The sequence below is a fragment of the Peromyscus californicus genome, unplaced genomic scaffold (genome assembly GCF_007827085.1).
Source record: "Peromyscus californicus insignis strain IS unplaced genomic scaffold, ASM782708v3 Scaffold_15__1_contigs__length_86483966, whole genome shotgun sequence".
NCBI classification, from domain to species: domain Eukaryota; kingdom Metazoa; phylum Chordata; class Mammalia; order Rodentia; family Cricetidae; genus Peromyscus; species Peromyscus californicus.
Genome location: NW_026294447.1, coordinates 4881491 through 4903648, shown reverse-complemented (window position 1 = coordinate 4903648; position 22158 = coordinate 4881491). Strand labels below are relative to the sequence as shown.

The following is a 22158-nucleotide window of genomic DNA, read 5'->3' as shown; positions in this document are numbered from 1 at the left end:
CACTATGTACACCAGGCTGGCCTTGAGATCACAGAGATGCCCTGCCCCTGCCTCCGATATGCTGAGATAAAGAAATCGATTCCTTTATAAAATTCAACTGCAGCTTTGTAGGTGTGATCTAATTCTCATTTCTTAAAAAGGAAAATTTAAAGTCGTAGATGCCTTACAAACTTAACATTTCTTTAAAAGCATAACAATGTCTTTTCATTCTATAGGGCAGCTTGAAGCTTCTTATTTACATGTATTAAAAGCCTGTCACATTATTTTCGAGTTATTTTACTAATTAAAGTACTTGTAAGTAGTACTTACCAAATTTATGCTTCCTGTAGGAGACCCATTAAAAGATTCTACAAAAGGAAAATAAAGCATAATATGCAGCAATACAGCTGAATATACAGCAAAAAAATGTACAAAGCTGTTGCTTTATGTAGGTTTAAACATCAACAATACAGCTCATATAAAAGCAGAGCAACAATAAAACTGTTTTACGCTTCCAAATATCTAACCTTTTAAATCTCCAACTATCATGTAATTAGACATTGAAATGAAAACATGCATACACCTGACAGGCGCACACAAACCAACTCACATGTAAGTACCAAGTAACAATAAGTAATCGTTTTTACACCCTTTCTCATGTATCATATGATGTTGTTTAATGCAATGCAAGTAACTCAGAGTTGCAAGGCAAGAACTCAGAGTGAAGCCCATTAGGTAATTACAGAATTATTTTCTTACTTCTGTCTCTGAGTATTAAAAAAATGATATAAATAATATCACTCTTCAGTGTGAGATACAAATACATGGATCTTAAAAATATCTAATAATCCATTGTTTCCTCATAAATTCAGCATAAAACATTACCGTCTAGATTCTGAAATCACTGTATGCAATGCCACTTAATTAAGCAATAATGATGAGAAAATAATTTTGTAATGAATGTTAAGAAAGTATATAGCTAGGCTTGATTTGATGATGGATGCTTACAAAGAGCCAGAGAAATCAAAAACAGAAAAGGAGAAAAATGTGCACAAAAATGTCGAGACTCACAACTTTGTATGCTGACTTAAAAAAATTTTTTTTAAGCCTTGGAGGAAAATGCAAGTGTTAGAATAAGAACAAAAAATGTAAATAAATGTTGGCAAATAAGTCAAGTAGAGATTAATAACACTAATGACTAATAACAATAATCCCTTCTTTGCTCTTGGGTTTGCTACATATTTAACCAAATGAAACTTTAAATTACACTGTCTCTGCTGTGGTAAAATACTACTCACACACAATTTAAAGTTCATGTACCTTTTCCAGACCTTACTAATGTATAAATTTGACTAGTTCAATGAATCTTCAATTAGACTGCATTACTTGGACAGTTCTAAGAGGGGCAGGTGGTATTGTCTTCTATCCTAAATAACTTGTTATACAAAGAGCACTTCTTAGTTTCCCAGACTTCTGATCACAAAAAAACAAATGGGAAACTTCATCTAGAAATACTCTTTGGTTCATAAGCAGATGATGCCTACAGCAAATAAATATGCCGACTGTCCTCCTTATATGATTAACGCTTCCTACCCTTCTGTGGTCTGGCAATCTCTTAAGCCTTGTGACCATAGAAAAGTCTCAAAAAAAAGTAACAGTACAGAGAGACGTAAGCAGTAAGAACTCAATGCGAGAATGCTAGACCTATGATCTGAAATCCAAATAAAAAGACAATAAATCTGACAGCCATTTAAAATTATGTTGCATATTATACTATTTCTCTAATATCATTTTAAAACTGGCTTTCAAAACTCAATATTTTCTGTGTGTAAAATGCATAAAAAAAAATCTATCAGTTAAGACAATAAGGTATTAGAAAGCAATGAAGCATTATCCTAAAGACAGACACACAAATGTGGGCAAGTAGATAGCTTAGCAGATTAAGGGCGATGGCCGCCCTGGCTGTTTGAAACCAAGAACCCACAAGGTGAAAGGAGAGAATAGACCTGCAAGTAGTACTCTGACCTCCACTTGTGATACATGCACACATGTATATTTTACATATATATAATTACAAACTACAATCAGTGATTTAATCTGAAGTCACTCAGTAACTGATATATGAGAGAAGTCTATTTACTTTAGAACAAAGCCAATTCAAAAAATCTTAACCTAATTTATATTTAAAGTAAGTAGAAGGTTTGGACTGACTGGTGGGAAGGGCGACTTGAGACAATAAGCCAATCCTACTCACAGAGAGTATGTAGGTACTATCAGCATCTCAAATCACAGAGCACTTAGGGTATTTGATCATGATTCAGTTTATCTTGTTCCATTCTGGGTTACACAACAGACCCACTTCAAAAGTATTAAGAAAATTTCCAAATGGATGAAATGAATATAAGCGAACACTTTACAATAGATATTTTAAAATAGTGAGCTGACAGCTGCTTTTTCAAATTTCACAAAAGGATCTAACATTTCCAGCAGCAATAAGAAATACAGATAAACTGTACAATTTTCCTATGCCTCTCCCCCACAAAGTATAACATTTCAAGAAATAAACTACTTCCTTAACTACACAATCATAACTAAAGGCTTAAGTACTCCTAGTAGATTAATGTATCTCTGTTTTCAAGTGATCTTGTCCCAAAAGCCTATGGGTAAGTAAATGGTATAATCAAAAGATGTCCTTCAGGCAATTAGTTCTAAATTTTCCAATTTACTTTATCTTCACATTGTTTATTTATTTAGAATATCCGAGAAAGCTGTTCAAATCTTAATAAAGCCCCAGAATTTCATCACAGTAAAATGACCGCTGGATCGAGGAATTCATGTTTGAAGGCCTCTTGTTCCATCATAACATGTTAGTTGCCACTTGCACAACCTTATGCCTGTGCTTTAACTCAAAAAACATTTTCAGACAGAGAATTCTGTTTAAAAATGATGAGTGAGTTATGCTATGATGATGAAACATTATTCCAGATTTACAACTGACAAAAATGAATTAAAGCAAATAAACTCTAAGACATAAGCAGTAATCAGGAGAATGAAGGTAAAAATCTAAATACCCTCTGACTCTTCCAACTGCATATCATACTAGAACATGTCGCTCACTCTCAGTATCATCGTTTAAAAAAAAATAAAAGACTGAAATAAATTACTTGGGGGTTTCTAGGTAAAAAAGCACCCCTAACGTGTAAGCTTTAGAAAAGGACACAATTAAAGCAAACAGCTACCACACTGTCCACTGCTTTACAGCCTGGGGCCTATTCTCAGAGGCCTTACTTCTTTCCTCATTTACTCTTCACAAAAGTATCACTTCATCACCACTGATCAGCAAAATAGAAATCATCATAAAAATATTCTGGATGACCCTTATTAAGAAAACATTCTTATTCTCACATTTCCTTATATTCTTTAAAATATATTACAATTTACATTTGTAGTTTAGAACCATCATTTATCACGTTTAAAAGGTCATTCTTCTGGTAATCAGAATGCACACTGAGACACACACCCACACCCACACACCTTTCCACCTTACCTCCATCCCCATCATCTGATCCTCTGAAACTGGGATCTTTTAACATGTCAAGCTCGGCTAACATCCGCACATACAGTGCATTCTGCCTGAAGGAAGGATAAAACCTTTCATCCCGCAGCATCAATTCATATACCTGTGGAAATAATTGAGGTATTCAAAACTTAATACATGTTAATTAATGATTTTGCTACGTTAAGTATCACAAAAGCTCTATTCCTATTTTTCTATAATGTATCATTATTTAAAAGGTGTCAACAATAAGACAGTTTAATAACTAATATGATATTCTGGACCTTGCAGTGACTAAAAGGTTTCTACCTTAATGTAAGTTATGTGATATTATGCCATTTTTATGCTCTAGGAAGTAGTGTTTTCTAAGGAACAAATACATATATGAAGGTTTATATTAAGATGAATTTTGAGGCATGCTTTTTTATATATAGATATCTACTTACTGAATTTTTTTTTAAAGATTTATTTATTGTGTATACAGTGTTCTTCCTGCAGGCCAGAAGAGGGCACCAGATCTCATTACAGATGGTTGTGAGGTACCATGTGGGTGCTGGGAATTGAACTCAGGACCTCTGTCTGGAAGAACAGCCAGTGCTCTTAACCACTGAGCCATCTCTCTAGCCCCTACTTACTGAATTTTCAGACGAGTATCTGGCTGTTCCTTCACATTAAACAGAGCAACACAAAATAAGAACTTTTCTCAATGGCCATTCAAGGAAATAAAAAAGTCATTTACATTCTTGCAATTATTACAACCCTAATATCTTTTTAGTAACTATTCTACTTTAAAAAAAAAAACCTGTATGTACACAGAAATACTTTTTCAAGAAACATGAAATATTAATACCTTTCTTTGAATGTCATCAAAGATTTCTGGAGTTGGATCTTCATGATTCAAAGTATCTGCTAATTTTGCTACTAAATAATCATCAACAATAACTCTTGGAGATGCCTAACAGAGAAAAAAATTAATGATCTTTGTAATTTCTAAATGTAAGTAAACAGTAAAAAATCAGAGTTAATAACAGACTCCTATCATTTAGAGCAGCTGGCAGGTAAGAATCACTGGTTTACCAACGACACTGCAGTGTTTAAGAAAGCTAAAACACAGCCAGAGTGTTTTGTTCGCGTCCTGTAGACTGCAGGACACTCACAAAGGTTTTCTGTCTTTTTGAAGAGTTGTTTACTTTATGTGTTTAAGTATTTCTTCTGTGTACCACATGTATTCCTGGTGCCAACGGAGTTCAGGAGAGGCTGCTGGGCCCCTGGAACTGGAGTTCCAGGCAGCTGTGAGCTGCCCTGTGGGTGCTGGGAATCCACCAGGTCCCCCGAGAGCACTCAGCGCTCTTACCTGGTGAGCCAGCTCTCTAGCCCTGGCAGACAGACTTAATTCTTGATTTTTATGGAGCAAATTTCATCTTAGTAGGACTTACTCCCAAAATTAAAAAAAAAAAGGAGATACTTCTACATGAGGTTATCAAAATCACTATTAAGGATTAACGAAGATTTACTTAAGGCATAGCTGTATAGTGTTTGGCACACAGGATACACTGTCATCAGGAGTTAAATCAGTCAAGCAATCAGTACTTATTTAAGTATTATAGGACTAATTTGACACCAGATAACTTTCTGAATAGCTATTAAAAGACTATCATTATCCTAAACTTATTTTAGTGACCAATGTTGCAACAAAGCTCCAATGTGATGTGGGAACAAAATAAATCTTAAAGATGAACGTGTTGCCAGAATTTTCATTTCAAAACATATGCAACAGATGCAGACATACAAAATCTGATCTTTCTTTTTATATGGTACCGGGACTGAACTGAAGGCCTGTGCAAGCTAGATGAGTGCTGAACCGCTAAGCTCCATCTGCAGCTCTCTTCTGCTTCCTTCGGCACACCCCGTCTCTTCTATCCTTCTGACTTCTGTCTATCAGGTCCCCGAATCTGAAGGAACTACCAGTCTTGACTTGGTCATTTATTATTTCCATGAACTTAGATATACTAATTAGATTTTATAAAACTGATTCCTCCCTTGGACAATAAGAATAAATATACACAGGAAGACTGTCCTTAGGATTAAATAAGGCAAGGTCATTGAAGCCATCATACCCAGTATAGTAAGTATCACAGAGTATTATGAATAATACTACCAAAGATAGAAAACAGGGATGACAATAGACCCTTACCTTCTCAGACAAATACTGTTCATAGATTCCAACAGCAGCTGCTCTTAGCAGACCTTTGGTTTGGTTGGTCTGATGTTTTCCATCTCTCTGACGACTTGATAGAACCTCCAGCTGCTGCTGGGCTGTAACCCGGTACCCTTCCACTGTCATCCAAAAGAAGAGATGAGCTTGACCTCCAGTTTGCTGCATATAATCTACCAAACCAGAGCCACAGCAACAGTTACCAATGTCATACTTTTAGGTTCATATTACTGTATGATACATAAGAAGAGTTACAGTTTCAAATACCCAAACTCTATATTTCACATACTCAAGTGGACCATGAGCCCTCCACCCTACAGAAAGAACTATGGGCAACAAAGAGATTGGGAGACATAGTCTTCCCCAGGGAAGAGCATACCACCTGGTCATCCAATACTAAATGGTCAGCTCTGAAAACACAACTATAAGAAACATTATACATAAGGAATAGGGTATTCCTTATATATTAAGGAATATATCTGTATATACACATTTGTGTGGAACAACAGTTAATGAAAAAAGAGGTCACTGATTTGACAGCAAAGTGGGGTGTATGGGAGAGTTCAAAAGGAGGAAAGGAGGAAATGATGGGATTATACTAATCTCAAAAAAAATAAACATAAGTAAAGGGTTTAGTAAATCTCTAATGTCAAAAAGTAAATGTAAATTGGTTAAGCTAATAAAACAGGAGAAAGCTTTTTGTAATTGTTTTTGAGACAGAATCTCACTAGTGGTTCAGGCTGGCCTGCAACTTAAGCGCTTTCTACCGAATCCTTCTGCATATAGGCATAAATCACTATGCCCAACTTAAAGCTTTTTAATATCATGTCTTGATGATAAAATTCCTAGTGAACATGCTACATAAACTTTTTATAAGTAACTACATAATCAACATTCAATTTTTATTCTGAAAAAAGATTAGCAATAACATGTAATTTTATAGGTATATTAAAATTACGTTTAGCATTGTATGAAACCATATATACTTTGTTCACATAAATAATGATTCAAAGATTTAAGTATGCTGGAAATGTCTACCAGATAAAAGTAATTTTAATGTGATATTAACAAAATAATATGTAAGTACTAAAAAAACATAAAAATAAAGTATCTCATTTATACATGAATATGTTATTTCACATATCATGTGTTCCCAATAAAGTATGATTTTTTGTTTTGAGACAGGAACTCCCGTAGCTCAGGCTGGCCATGGAACTGCTATACAGCTGACAAAAAACCTTGTTCTCCTAATCACAATGTTTCCACTTCCCAATACTGAGCCAATAAAGTACTGTTTCTCAATGAATTTAATTCACACTAAACTCTTCTATGGCTTATTTTTAAAATAGTTTGGCAAATGTTCATTAGTTATGAAAAGCATTTATTTATTACCAAAAAAAAAATAAATGTCTACCTCTATGGTTTCTAAAGAAAAAAAAGATAAGCTGGGTGGTGGTGGCGCACGCCTTTAGTCTCAGCACTTGGGAGACAGAAGTAGGAAGATCTCTGTAAGTTTAGGGCCAGCCTGGTCTACAAAGTGAGTTCCACGACAGCCACGACAGTTACACAGAGAAACTCTGTCTCAAAAAAACCAAAAAAAGGGGGGAGGGGAGAGGAAAAGATGAGCTCAAATTGGAAAGCAAAATAATAACCATCCAAATTCACTAATATCTTAAACTATTAAACTTCAAGTAAGGTAGCAGAGTAAGAAGCCAACAAACTCTACAATGAAGTACAGGCAGGGTCTGTCTAATGAACCCTGAAATGAATATTCTGAAAACCAGGGTAAAGACCTGGGGAATTAAACTCGCTGAAATGTAAAATAGGACAATCACTGAAAAGTAAGTATAGTGGTTCTTCAAAAAATGAGTAAGAAAATTATGATTCACTAATTCCACTCACTGTTATATACCTAACAGAATTGAAAGAAGAGTCTCAAAATGCTGCTTCTGCATCCATATACATTGTAACCTCATTCTCATTAGCAAAACTATGGACGCAACCCAAGATTCCCGTGAGGATGAATGGATATGCAAGGATACTGGGGGGCAGGAGAGGGGAGCACACATGCACACATGTGTGTTTATGGATGTGACAGCCTTAAAAAGGAGGGAAACTCTGACATATGCTGTAACACAGAAGAAACCTGAGGATATGCTAAAAAAGTAAGTCCATCACTTTAATAAGCACAGAATTCTGCCTTATAACAGAAGAACCATTTTAGAGAGATAGATGGGGGATGCTTGTACCTTAATAATGCATTTAATATCACTGAACTATACATTTAAAAGTATTAAGTTTTAGAATTTTTGGGTTACTTGTATTTTACCACAAGTTTAAAACCAAAAAAATTTAATGTCAATATTATTTAAATAAAGTTTTACCTACCCATAAAAAATTGTAGTGCAACATTATCTACAAGAATGCTGTCCAAGGGGACTGTACAAAGTTTCCCAAAGTTTGCTGCTAGCTTCACAGTATTTATTTCCTACAGACACAAATGAATACAAGTTAGCACTTTAATCACCAATCATTAGGGCAGGATGTCTATATAAATATAAGGAAAATGCAACATTCTACCAGAATGTGACAAAGACAAAGATTCCCCTTTTTATGCATGTTGGTTTCCAATAAAATACTCTGCTGAGTGACTCTAAATCCCTACTCATTTTAAGAAGTAGTTATCAAATAATCATTTAAAATATAATAAGAATTCATTTCCTCCAATACAAAATAATCTATATCATTGTATTTTCATGCATTCTCTATTTCCACATATTCTAGTGTAAAACAAACACTGCAGGAAATAAAGGCAAAAGAATATGCTTGAATGCTTCACGTATTCAAAACCACTCATTACTTTCATTTTGATTGGCATTTATCTAATAGGAAAACACTTCCAAAGAGCAGTGTTGCTTTTAACAGAGTAAAACCTCTGCTACTGATAGAGAAATTTTATTTCTTTTCAAATATAAAGAGTGAACTACACAGTCAAATCAACGGAACAAGATAGCTCCCTACAAAGAGAACTTTGATTAGAGAAAAGGTTCAAAATGTAAAGAGCATTAGTGCCGGGCACTGTGTTGGATACATTCTACACTACACTTCATTTAAACTGTACAGCAATCCTGCTGGGTACGGTCACACCTGAGTGTACAGCCAAGGAAAGCAACCACCAGAGAGGTTGGTTTCTGTCTGCACTGATGGTCCACTGTGGGCAACACCATCACCAGGGGCTGAGTCTACGCTGTGTGAGAAACTAGCAGCAGAGTGAGCAGAGCAGGTCAGGAAGCGGCACTCTCTCATGGTAGCTTCTGCCCCAGGTCCTGCCCTGCTCTCCCCTCATGTGGACTGTGGCCTGGCAGTGTCAGACGGAGTCTTCCCTTCCCTAAGCTGTCTTATCACAGCAGCAGAGCCAAGGGAGACGACCCATGAGAGCACAAGTTGGCCATCCACACATTCCCTTCTGCACTCATCTCCAGTCACCTCCAATCGGCCTTCATGCCAACTTATTCAAACGCCGTGAGCTGGCAGCAGACCAGCCCAACGTGCTGTACTGCTACCTGGTGGGACAATCTTCACAAGAGATGTTGTAGTGCATGTGCTGATGCTACACAAACTACCATATCACTCTCGATATGCTCCTAAGCAGTCCCTCAAATCAAATCTCCATTGCTTCTGACAACCATCATTAACATTTGGGTGATTTGTACTGATTTTTGTGCTAGAACCTCAAGTGTTTCTCAAACAGTTATCACTTTCACTGTCTTGTCATTTAAATTTCACTTACTATCACTTAAAGCAGACCTTATTCCTGACAGCTTTAACAGACCACATCCTCTAACACCGAGACCCATGTCCACGGCTCAACAGAGAGCTGCAGGCCAGAGCACTGCACAGGGGAGACTTCCAGGCAGTGCTACAATCAACCTTCTTGAACTGCTTTACAATGAATCGGTCATGCTCTAGCATATGAATCTCTTTGGGACTAAGAGTATGCTCAGTTGGCAAAGTACTTGCAAGCTTCAGAACCTGAGTTCAGATCCCCAGGATCATATGAAAATGCCAGACACAGAGGCTTGTATCTGCAACCCTCACACTGGGGTGGAGAGCGTAGAGACTGGGTTATTCTTAGAGCTCAGTGGCCAGCTACTCTAGGTGGCAGGCGAGCTCCAGGTTCAGTAAGGGATCCTATCTCAATAAGGTAGAAAGCAACCGTGGAAGGCACCTCTGGCCTCCACATGTACTGTACTTGAGCATGCGCACACTCTCTTCTGGTGAAGTCCTGTTGTACATAGTTCCATTAATTAATACTCTATTTTTGTCACACGCTAGGACTTCAGTCACCATTAAGTTTACAAAAAAAGTATTTTATACTTACCTTGCCTGACTGTAACCGCTGTATTCTTGAGTCACATACTTTCTTTACAAATAATAAGCTATTTATTTGATTTTTAATAGTGTTAATATCTGAAAGAAAAAAATTCATTATAAGCTAAAAATTGGTTGTAGTTTTTCAAAAATACTTAACACACACTTACTATAATTCAACAAAATAATCAATACAGCAATTTTGCTTTAATAAAAAACTATGAAGCCGGGCGGTGGTGGCGCACGCCTTTAATCCCAGCACTCGGGAGGCAGAGCCAGGCGGATCTCTGTGAGTTCGAGGCCAGCCTGGACTACCAAGTGAGTTCCAGGAAAGGCGCAAAGCTACACAGAGAAACCCTGTCTCGAAAAACCAAAAAAAAAAAAACTATGAAATTGCTTCATAAAATTATTCATATACTTTAAATTAAATCATACCTACTATCTCTAGGGACAATTGCCATAACACCATCTTCACGTTTACTGTAAGAACATGTTAGTACAGTAAGGAAGACTTAATCTGAGCATTAAAAACCAGAAATTTTTGGTTTCATTTAGGCAACTGAAAAGCTTTATTAAGGGTACGACAGTCCTCGAAGAGAGCACTGTCAGAAGAGTCACTTACCATCACCAGCTGTGTCTAAGGACCTAAGGTACTGGAGCTCTTCGGCCGCCTTATCTCGGACTGCTTCCAATTCTCCAACATTGTCACTTAATTTAATGATGTTCATAAAGGCCTCATAGTTGCAATTTGAATCACGGATCTAAAAATAAGGTTTTAAAGAACAGATAGGAGAAGGTTACTTACTAAGAGAAAACTTCAGCACTGAATGACAGCTATGGGCCAGGCACCAAAAGGAAGAAGCAGTGTGCTCAGGCACTTACATTAAAATGGATCACACTAACAAAATAGATCAAGCTAAACACATGACATCCTGAAAAGCGCACTCATGCTCAGAAAGAGTGGTGACAGCAAGGAAATGGAGGTGGCTGGAGCTAAACCACGATGACCTGCACAACAGAAGACGAGCAGCAAGAATGGAGTAAGAATTCTACAGTATAAGGGTTTGAGTGTTTTACTCTGAAAAATCAAGAAATCCAGTCACTGGGTTTAAACTAGAAACAGTTTGACAATCAAGTAGAGAAGAAGAAAAGGACAAAGTGCGGGAAAACATGGCAGCAGCAGTCATGGGGGTGTGACAAGGAGGGTTACAGAGTTCCCTGTGCACTGTTTTACAGTTACATCTTTTACAAACAGTACCAAAAGAACCAGCTAACACACCAGCTAAAGTGAGAAATGAAGAGCACTAAAACTACCCTCAAACTTGTGGCCTGGAGAACAGGAATAGTGGAGCCACCGCCAAACAGGACAGAGACAGCACTGGAAGAGCGGGGTCAGGGAGATCTGAGGCAACCAAATGTAAACATTAAGTTTGCCTTTTCATAGGAAAGGCAGGGATTCAGGAAAGACTAGGCAACACAGAGGCAACACTTAAGACCATGAAGCTGCATGGGAAGCACAGAGAACAAGTGTGGATTGAAAGAGGAGCTATCCTAGATCGAGCACACTCAAAACAGCAAAAGACTAAGAAAGGCCAAAATTTAAAATTGGAAAAAAAAAAAAGCATGGTGTCATAACCAGCCAAGTGTGGACACTTCCTCCAAAGAAACATCACCTCCAGGAGGGAGAAGGTGGCGTGCGAGCCTCAGAAGGTAAGTAAGTTCCATGCCTGGGAAAGCTGACCCTTGGAAGGTTCTTGAAGGCCCCCTCCAGCTTTAGGAGCAGGCAGTAACTGCTGGTTGCTGAGGGAGGACAAGACTAGCCCAGACCAAGAGACTTCGCAGATGTGCAGAGCTGCCTCTAAGACCTGCAGCTTTTTGAGTCATCCACCATGTTGGGGTAGGCTGTTCAGTTATCAAGTTCTTTGAAGTCACCCCTGTTCCTTCTAAGTCACCCTCTGCCCACTCCCCTATTAGCAGTCCCAATAATAATTCATTGGTTTCTTGGCTGTAATTATTACTTTGGTCTGCCATGGGTTCCCTGTCTGAAGTAGACATATGCACGTTGTGTCTCCCAAGAAAGTTTCCCACACAAAACTAAGACAGTGTTTTGTAAGGGTGGAAGCGATGGAAATATAAAAACAGAAAAAAAAATACAAAGATTTCAGGGCAGATTAAGGATACAGATAAGATGGGCAGTCATGAAGTTATAATGAGGGTAGATGCCCCCAGCACAAGCACATTCAGCAACTACTGGGGAGGAACAGAGAATAAGATTATATTAGACTTAATCATGGCTATCACACGGTGAGTAACAGAGCATCACTAAACGATAATTCCAACCACTGTGACTGATAAAACACTTTCAACAAGGAAAAGCAACCGAGCTGTGAAAAGGCAGCAGACTGTCTGAGACGCTGTCCCTCTCACAGAAAACCCAACAACAGGGACCGCAAAGGACAGACCTCAGAGACAGGCCCAGCCACGGCACGAACACTCGCTCTCATTAGAAACCAGACAGCAAGTAGACAAACTGACATTTCCAACCACACACCTTTACAAGTACTAAAATAAAACTGTCAAACACTCTAGAGAAAGTGAAAGTATTCTGAACTCTTATAGTAAAACATATTTTACGACAAGCTAAGGCTCAGTGAGCTTGAAGACACTGATGCCCATAAACCTTGAAAATTATACAAATCCTACAGGAAATTGTTCAGAATAAAATAAAATAAGAGCAAAATGATATGTAGAATTATAAAAAATTAGGATTATTAAAAATGATACATAAGAGTTTTATTTTTCCTTTGGTGTTTTTTTTTAAGAAATTATGATACAAAAAGCCTAAATTGCACTAATGAAGAAATTATATGGGTGTATAGATATATAAAAGAGTCCACAGAACAGGGAGTTGAAATGGTCCTACTGGCAAGGCTCACAATGGATGTGGGGGAGTGAAACATTGTTCTATGCATATGCTGATGAAGTGGTTCATTCTAATTTTTATAACAACCACTAAAATAGCAATAGTTACAAAAGAGAGGAGGAAGAAATATTAGCTGAAAAGCCATTTGGGATACTAAATCAAATACTAAGTATTATAGTTAACTAATAAAAAGCAAGAAATGAAGCCAGAAAATCAGCACATTAAAGGCCACACACTTTTAGGGCCAGCAAGATGGGTGTCCTCAACATTTCATAGAAGGAATATGCAACCTGTATGAGCATTGTTCAAATTACTCATCTCTACATATACAGGCAGTGAAAGCCACAACTTTAAATAGTAGTAACACCATAATAGTAAAGAAGGTACTAGAAATGTAGAGAGTACTTTAAAAATAGCTTTTACTTAATTTCTTTAATATACTATTGGTTAATCATTCTGATCTCCAAACTCTGTTTTTACTGCTAAAAACCTGTTTCAAATACAAGCCACAATTTCAAAAGGTACTTACCATCCATATGACATACTGATTAATATAATCAGGATCACTGAGTTGATTTATTAATGGAAGAAGAATTCCTCGTGCAAGGATTTCCTAAAAATAAATTTAAAAATAGATAGCTTAATTGTCTTCTCCAATCTATCATAGTGTAAGTTTCCTTAAACAACAGTAGAATTATGATACACATGGAACATGGAATCACTGCAGCCTAAAAGGCGAGCCACAATTCCCATACATTAATGAGATATAAGTATCAATACCAACTGAAACATATTTCTATGAGGCTCATACCACGGGAGGGAGCCCATGCCTGACACTGCCTGGAGGGCCAGCACTTAGAGGTTAAATAGCCCAGAGACCTAGGACAGAGAACCAAACACAACTGGCCAAAAAATAAAAATAAAAATAGTCAGTGAAATGATTCCTAATGACATTCTGCTATACTTGTAGACCAGAGCCTGGCATAATCATCATCAGAGAGGCTTCATCCAGCAGATGGATGGGAGCAGATGCAGAGACCCACACTCAAACATTAGGCAGAAGTAGGAGGGAGAGACTGAGAGGAGTGGAGGGAGGGGAAACTGAGGTCAGGATTATATAAAATATATGAGAGAAAGAAGGAAGGACGGATGGATGGATGAATGGATGGATAGATAAGATAGATAGATAGATAGATAGATAGATAGATAGATAGATAGATAGATAGATAGATAGATAGATAGATAGATACAGACAGGCAGGCAGGCAGGCAGACAGCAGACAAACGGCAGACAGATGGCAGACAGACAGACAGAGCAAGCCACATCTCTATGAAACCAGAGGGGAATAAAAATCAATAAAAGAATACCTCTGGAATATTAGTATTTGTGTGAATTTTTAAAAGACAAAATATTAGCATAAAGGTGTTTATGGATCCAAACATCTATATTAAATATATTTAAAAAGAAAAGAACACACTACTTTCAGAACTGTCCACTTCAAGTGATGAGATGGAGCAAGTACCATGTACTATCAGCAGCATGGGCTAAACCTGGGTAGCTGGTATACAAATGTCTCCTCTACCTGACTATTTTCCCAATAAAAATGTGAAAACTTAATAATATCAACTCACATACTCTAAATACAGTCCCACTCTTAGCAGTTTTTATGCTCTTATCTACTAAAACTCTGCCCTCCCTCTAATGTTTTACTCAAGAATCCATTATCCTTGTGTCTTTCCCATCATGCATCTTCATCCCATTCATTTCCCCATCCCTTTGAATCTATCCTCTGCCCTTGCAACCTCCCCACCACAAAATAAAATATAATAAATTAAAAAAAAAAAAAGGAAAAATCAATCTCGTCACGGAAGCTATAGTGTGACACAGTCTTACAGTAAATCCTTCTATCCATACATCTTTAGTTTCAAGTGTTCATTGCAAAGAATAAATAAAAAGGAAAAAAATAAAAACATAAAATTTGCATGTTTAAAAAAAAAAAAAGGACTCAGGGCGGCTGCAGGATATCCCAGAGGAGTTCCGGTGAGGATCCAGTGATGATGGTGAACCAGAAACCAGAGGTCTTGAGCCAGACCAGTGACTACTCACTGAAATGAACAACTGCTAGTTACACTGACTGGACGAAAAGTACACTGTGTGACACACCCAGGCTCCCGTGCTACCAGGACAGATGAAGAGCTGTTGGAGAGGGGGAAAAGATGGAAAAGCAGACAGTTTTTTGCTTTTCGTTTTGTTCTTGTTTTTGTTTCCTTGCTTTGTTTTGTTTTGGTTTCTTTTTTTTTTTTTTTTTTTTTAATTTTCTTGGGGATGCACTGCAGGGGTGAGGGGAGGATTGGGAGGATTGGAAGGTGAGCAGAATTGGAGTGCATGATGTGAAATTCCCAAAGAATCAATAAAGAGATTATGTTTTAAAAAAATCAATTGACCTATCAAGTGTGCCCTGATCCTTTCAGCTGAAGGCTTTTCCACTTCCAAGTTTAAAACGCATCTGTGCCTGTATTTACAGTATTTGTCTCTTAGTGTTTTTTTTTTTGTTGTTGTTGTTGTTATGTCTTACATTTCTCTTATACAATAGCACTACCTAGAAACCCTTGGTGTATAAGTGAAATTCCTCAACTGACCTAGTCACTTACTCATCTTTAAAAATACTTACCACTCCTCTAGGCTATTTAAGTCCAAGATGGGCATCTACTTACATGAATGGAAATGAAGGCTTAGGAACTTAGAACTGATACTACTAACATAGAATTTTTTTAGTGGGTATTAACCATCCCCTGATGCCTGTGATATCTAAAGTTATCAAAATTCATTTTTTGAGAATACTGGTAATGCTAACTTAATACAATATATTCATTTCCTAAGTAAAAGACCAATTGATTCTCTTGGCAAATCTCTAATTTATCAGCACCATTTGTTTTCATATATATATATATATATATATTATGCAAAGACCTCTTTTTCTTTAAAGAAATATTTTGTATAATCCTGCATGAATAAAGTTTTGCTGACAACTATTACCTCATGATAAATTAATATATTTAACAAGCAGTAATGCAGGCACCAGTAATTTCTAGAAACTGGGGTTCTTTACAGTTCTAGATTATAAAGAATATAGTTAATTTCTAACTTTTTATTTATTTATTTTACTTCTAAGATAGGGTCTCAAGCAACAGAGGCTGGCTTCAAACTTTCTATGTAGCTGAGGATGACCCTGAATGACTAATTCTCCTGCCTAAGCCTCCTAGCTTTCGATGTTACAGGCATGAGCCGCCACACTAGGCTTTCTAACTGCTTTTAACATTTTTATTATATTTGAAATTCCTTTCTTCAAATTCTGTTTATGACCCATGTGTTCAAATTTTAAAATGTACTTTGTAAGCAGAAAATCCAATCCCCAAAATCATTTTTCAGAGTTGTTTATTCAAAATAGAAAAACATTGGAAATAACTGTGATTTTATGTTTATTATTTAATATAATCAGTGGATAAGTCTTAGAAAATTACTCTGGTCTTCTAATTCTCTTCATAGAGTCTCTGGCTGTTAAAAGGTTTGTCACAGGACTCTATTCACCACAGTTTAAGACCCCCAATTCCTTTCGCATTTATTACATTTGTGGGCACACACACACAAGCACACAACTCAGCACTTGTGGAGTTCAGAGGAAAACTTGTAGGTCTCCTTCCATTGTGTTGGGAGTTCCTCCACGCAACAGGAACAACGAAATCGATACAACAGAAAGAGCTCTTCACCTGTTGTTTAACCCAAGCAAAACGTCTGCTGTGAAAGACTAACTACTAAGACAAGAAAACTGACACAGGACTCAAAGTGCAATGAACGAAACTGACTGGTTGAATGCAGCATTGTAGTAGACTAGATTTGACCAAAAAGGATGAAAACGGGCCAAAAAGCAATCTATCGTGAGACAAATCGGCCGACCATCCTGCATCATTTTAAACAACAGCTTCACTTCACAAAGCACATCTCCATTCCTGGCTCTGCAGTAGCGTGTATGCCACACCAGAGAGAAGACCAACAGACTTTCATCCTTTATCACAGCAGAGTCGCTGGTCTGTACCTGCTATATACCACACACTGTGCTAAACACTACACTCACAACCATATAGATAATAGCAGGTATGCTCTCAGTTTACACTTCATTATGGAGAAAAGTACCAAGTTAATAAATATATATATATATATATATATATATATATATATATATATATATATATATATATCACTTTAAATGTGGTAAATACTAAGAAAAACTACTGGGCACTGTCTTCAGTACAGGAAAATACAAAGGAACTTAAAATTCAGTGGTCACAAAAGAAATCGCTGATGAGGGATATTGAGATATAAAAACTGAAGATATGGCTAAGAGAGTAACAAAATCATTCTAAATAAGATGAACAAAAGTATGATACAACTATCAATGAGTGGGGAAAAAATAGTACTTCTTGGGGAGAAAACAAGTGTTAACTAGAACTGACTGGTGACAGAGCTTTTATCCTCAACCAAACTCTAGTTGGTTACTAGAACTCTCTTCCAAATTGGATCTCAACCTTTCTTCATCATTGTATCTTACATTTTAACAGAATCCAACCAAAGGTGTTTAGCAATGCTTCCACCTTCTCAATATCTGATCAAATTTCTCATCCTCACTCTTTGTATGAGAGCGATCATCCTGGCCTACCTCTAGCAGGAATCCTAATGAGGGTGTTTCACTACAGCCACCCTTATCTTTCATATGCCTCTGTCACAGTTAGCTTCAGTTGTCAACTTGATATGAACTTAGAGTCACTAGGGAAGAGGGAAGTTCAACTGAAAACTATCTGAATCAGATTGGCCTGTGGCCATGTCTGTAAGGCATTTCTTAACTGCTACTCGATGTAGGAGGGCACAGCCACCATGAACAGAGCCTGACCTATAAAAGTAAAGTGAGCTGGCATGCTGGTGAGGGTGTGAGGTAAAGGGAACATTCATCCACTCCTGGTGGGAGTGCAAACTTGTATAGTCACTCTGTAAACCGGTGTGGCAGCTTCTCATAGATCTACCCTGAGATCCAACTATCATTCTTGGGAATATACTCGAAGGACTCTACAGCCTACTACAGACACTTGCTCATCCATGTTCATTGCTGCTCTATTACTAGAGTAACCAGAAAGTGGATACAGACTAGATGTCCACCACCAGATGAATGAGTAATGAAAACATAATGGTCAAGCCATTGACTATGAATTTCCACTTGTTTTTCCTATCCTCAGAACTGGCTCTAGTTCTATAATGGAGCTTTATTATTTCCCCTACTTTACCATTCCTGAATTATAATACCTTTTTGGAGCTTTACTACAGATTGGGTTTTCTGTGATATTATGTCATAAAGGCCAGAGATAAAAGTTACATCATGGGCTGGAGAGATGGCTCAGAGGTTAAGAGCACTGGCTGCTCTTCCAGAGGTTCTAAGTTCAATTCCCAGTAACCACATGGTGGCTCAAAACCATCTATAATGAGATCTGGTGCCCTCTTCTGGCCTCCAGACATACATGCAGGCAGAACACTGTATACATAATAAATAAATAATTTTTTTTTTTAAAAAAAAGTTACATCATACAGAACCTCCAGAAGGATCCCAGATTTGAAAAACTTGCTTGATAGCTATATTATATTAAAAAAAAAGATTAAACTGCAGACATGACATAGAATCAAGAATCAGACTTCCATTCTGATGATGGGGAAATTTTTCTTTTTATGTGTATATGCACCTATATGTGTCTGCTACATCATGACTGTGGGTACCCTCAGCAGCTTAAAGAAAGTACTGGCTCCCCTGGAACAGAGTTACAGGTAGTTGAGCAGCAGATGTTCTTAACCATGAAACCATGCACTCTCATTTCGGACACTTAGGAGTTTAAAAGGTAACTGAGTTAATCAAATAGCTATTTCACATGAGAAGCGATTCAGAATGACATGGAATTCAGATGCGAAGTTTGGGCTAAAGATACAAAGTTAAAGCTCAAAAGCACTTGGACGTGCTTGAAAGCACAGAAGGTGTAAGTGAGACCAGGGCTTGGACTGGAGAACTTAAATATTTACAAAGTTAGGCAGAAAAGTTCAAAAATAATGTAGATCTGACTCTAGTAACAGACATGATGAGAATGAACCCCCCTTTGGAATGACTGGCCCAATAATTGGCTTTTACATGAACAGTTTACCCTATCACACTGTTCCCTTGAAAACATACCACTCCCTTCCTATAACTCTCATCAACACACCTGGGAAGTAAACTAAAACCAAGCTACACAAATGCTGGAAACTGTGGTACAGACTGAACAGCAATGTGGGCATAAAAGCAAGGTTGCAGCTGTGTGTACTTTGCAGGAGAAAGGCTAAGGTGATTATGAGTTTGCATGCTAGGCAGATGCACTTTCACTTAAACCCCGTTATCAGGATATGCTCTTCTCATTTCATTCATAAGCAGCAGCCAAAGCCAGAAATCTGCATTTAGGCAGTCTTACACAAAAGACTTAAATTAGAGAATACAATTTAAGAGCACTGCTCTCATCTTAGTCATGTTCCCATTGGGAAAAGCCAATTCTATTTTAAAGTTTCTGTCTCAAAATGTTACATCTATCTAAGCTAATTTAAGAAAAGCTGTAAAACTGAAGAAATTTTTTAAAAGTCTATCTGTCTTGTTGGCCAACAGGTCCTCATGGAATGCCCTAAACATCACAAGCTATTGCCAGGGCTATTTGGTTGCTCAACACAAACTGATGGTAAGGACTTATTGCTGAAGACAACACTTAATTATGTCATCAAACATGAAGAGTTAAGCCAGTGCCCAACTAGAAGCTTCACCCCTAATGACTAATGTTCCAAGTGCTGGAAGGTATTCTGCATGCTACTGGAGGAGGACCGTGACACTCAGTGTCACCCACTACAAACCCCAGGACTTACAACAGTGACATGCGTGCCTGCATGAGGAGACGGTGCAGTGATGGCACAGATGTCACAGGTGTAACCAGTCACTTTCTACCTGGATTTAAGACGGACACCGGTAAATGGACAAGAACCTGAGACTTAATCACGACTTGATCACGACTTAAAGGAAAACCTACTACTATTCTTCTGCTAAAGGAACATACTAATAAGGTGACTCCTAATGACATACTGTTATACCCACAGATCTGTACCTTGCTCAGCCCATCCCAGAGAAGATTCTTGTTGCAGTAGGATGGAATTAGCAGAGACCACTACTGGATAATGTGCAGAGACTGAGTCTCTGGATCACTCATTCATTCCTAAAAGTGATGTCTTCACCAAACCCTTCCTCTCAGAACTAAGGAAGCTATGCAAAGGAGGAAGCAAAAGGATTTTAAGAGCCAGAGGTGATGGATGACTTAAAGGAAACACTATCTTCTAGCCACAACAGGATTTACATATGTGCACAGAGACTGTGGCAGCATACACAAAACCTGCACAGGATCAAGAGACAGGGTCCCAGCTCTGCGAGGGGGAAGTAGACACAGAGTCCCACCTCTAACCAAGAAACTATCTGTAACTGATGCCATTGGCAAACAGAAAATCAGTTTTCTCCAATGGAGTCTCACTGGGTATAATAACCACACTCCAGGGAAGGCCCCATGCCTAGGGGGTGTTGAGCAACACAAAACACACTCAATGGTATTTTGTGGACATTTTGTTTTGTTTGCCATGATTTGTCATGATGGATTATTTGGTTGTGATTTTTTCCCTTTTTTGGGATTTTCTGTGTTTCTTGTTTTTTTGTGTTTTGTTTTGAGAGAGACGCAAAAAGGAACATAAAGTTGGGTGGGTAGGGATGTGGGGAGGATCTCAGAGAGAAAACATGATGAAAATAGATTGTATGAATATTTTTTCAACTAAAACAAAGTCTGTCTGTATTATAACCAAATATTAAAGCATCTAGCTCTAAGGCAGTTCTCAAAGTATCGGCCAGTGACCTCTGGGGAATTCAGAAAAGGGCCCCATGATCATTTCTCCCATTCAAATACTAAGCAGGCCCAACCCTGCTTAGCTTATGAGATCAGATAAGATTTGGGTGAGCTCAGGGTGGTATGGCCATAGACCAAAATCCTTTCTCAAAGAATGAACTGAGTCAACGCCCATTTTCCTGATACTAAGACCTTATTTACGTTCTCACTCTCACTCTCTAATAAGCATACAGTAAGATTTTAAAAAGGACAAGATGGCATGTCACTCATCTACCATCTAATGAATTTGTACTTACATGCTCTTCTGTTTCAGCATTTTGTTTTTGTATTTTATGATAAGTACATATTATAGATGAAGAATCACATTTTAAAAGCTCCTTAATGCTTCAATAATTCTGCAGTTTAACTGGGTCTCGAGGTCAAAGGTTTTGAGAACTACTGCTCTCAGTTCCTTTAGGTCATGATTTGGTACGAATTTACGCTTACCCTGACAAAGTATCGCATGATCTTGTTCTGGAAATCTCCAGGAGGTAGCAATAAATATAATAAAACCTCACACAAATCCCTTAGGAATCCTAAAAACAGAAAAAGTAGCCATAATAACATTAGAAAATCTAAAGTCTCTACCTACTTTTAATACAAGAAACATTTTTAAAAGGTTCGTGTTCATAACAGCTTCCCACTTTAGTGCTTGCACACACACCAGTATTCACTAAATTGCCTTCACTGCTCTCCAAATCATTACTCTTCATTAATCAAACTCGCATCAGTTTGAACCAGTCTTATTAATCATGAGAAATTTTAATGACAAAATTGTTTTCTTCTAAGACAGTTTCAATATACAATGTACTCTCTACTTCTATTATGTATTATCCTTGTATACTTAAAAGATTTTGTGCACGTAAAGATAACCTCTATTACTTATTTCAGGAAAAAAGAAACACTTCTACAATATCAGCACGTACTATCAATGCAGGGCTACGTTCTTCTTGTCTACTGATGTAAGAAAGCGCTCCCATGCGCATACCTCACTTCATTGTATGGACTGTTATTTAACTGTTATTTCACACAATGCTAAAGGCAGTGAAAACTAAACTTAATAACAAGTATAAACAGGAAAAAA

At 37.5% G+C, this 22158-nt stretch overlaps 1 protein-coding gene across 5 annotated transcripts in view; it reads right to left on the bottom strand.

The window, feature by feature from the left end:
* The window catches only part of Snx13 (sorting nexin 13), a 102948-nt gene that overhangs the window by 33121 nt on the left and 47669 nt on the right, over window positions 1–22158 (bottom strand). For all 5 annotated transcript variants that reach the window (XM_052738338.1, XM_052738339.1, XM_052738336.1 and 2 more), the window contains 9 exons: window positions 21522–21610; window positions 13574–13657; window positions 10744–10882; window positions 10132–10220; window positions 8139–8238; window positions 5730–5923; window positions 4386–4490; window positions 3527–3659; window positions 310–347 (listed from right to left, as the gene is read on the bottom strand). In XM_052738338.1, the coding sequence (XP_052594298.1) occupies window positions 310–347; window positions 3527–3659; window positions 4386–4490; window positions 5730–5923; window positions 8139–8238; window positions 10132–10220; window positions 10744–10882; window positions 13574–13657; window positions 21522–21610 (971 nt within the window). The remainder of the gene's footprint in view (window positions 1–309; window positions 348–3526; window positions 3660–4385; window positions 4491–5729; window positions 5924–8138; window positions 8239–10131; window positions 10221–10743; window positions 10883–13573; window positions 13658–21521; window positions 21611–22158) is intronic.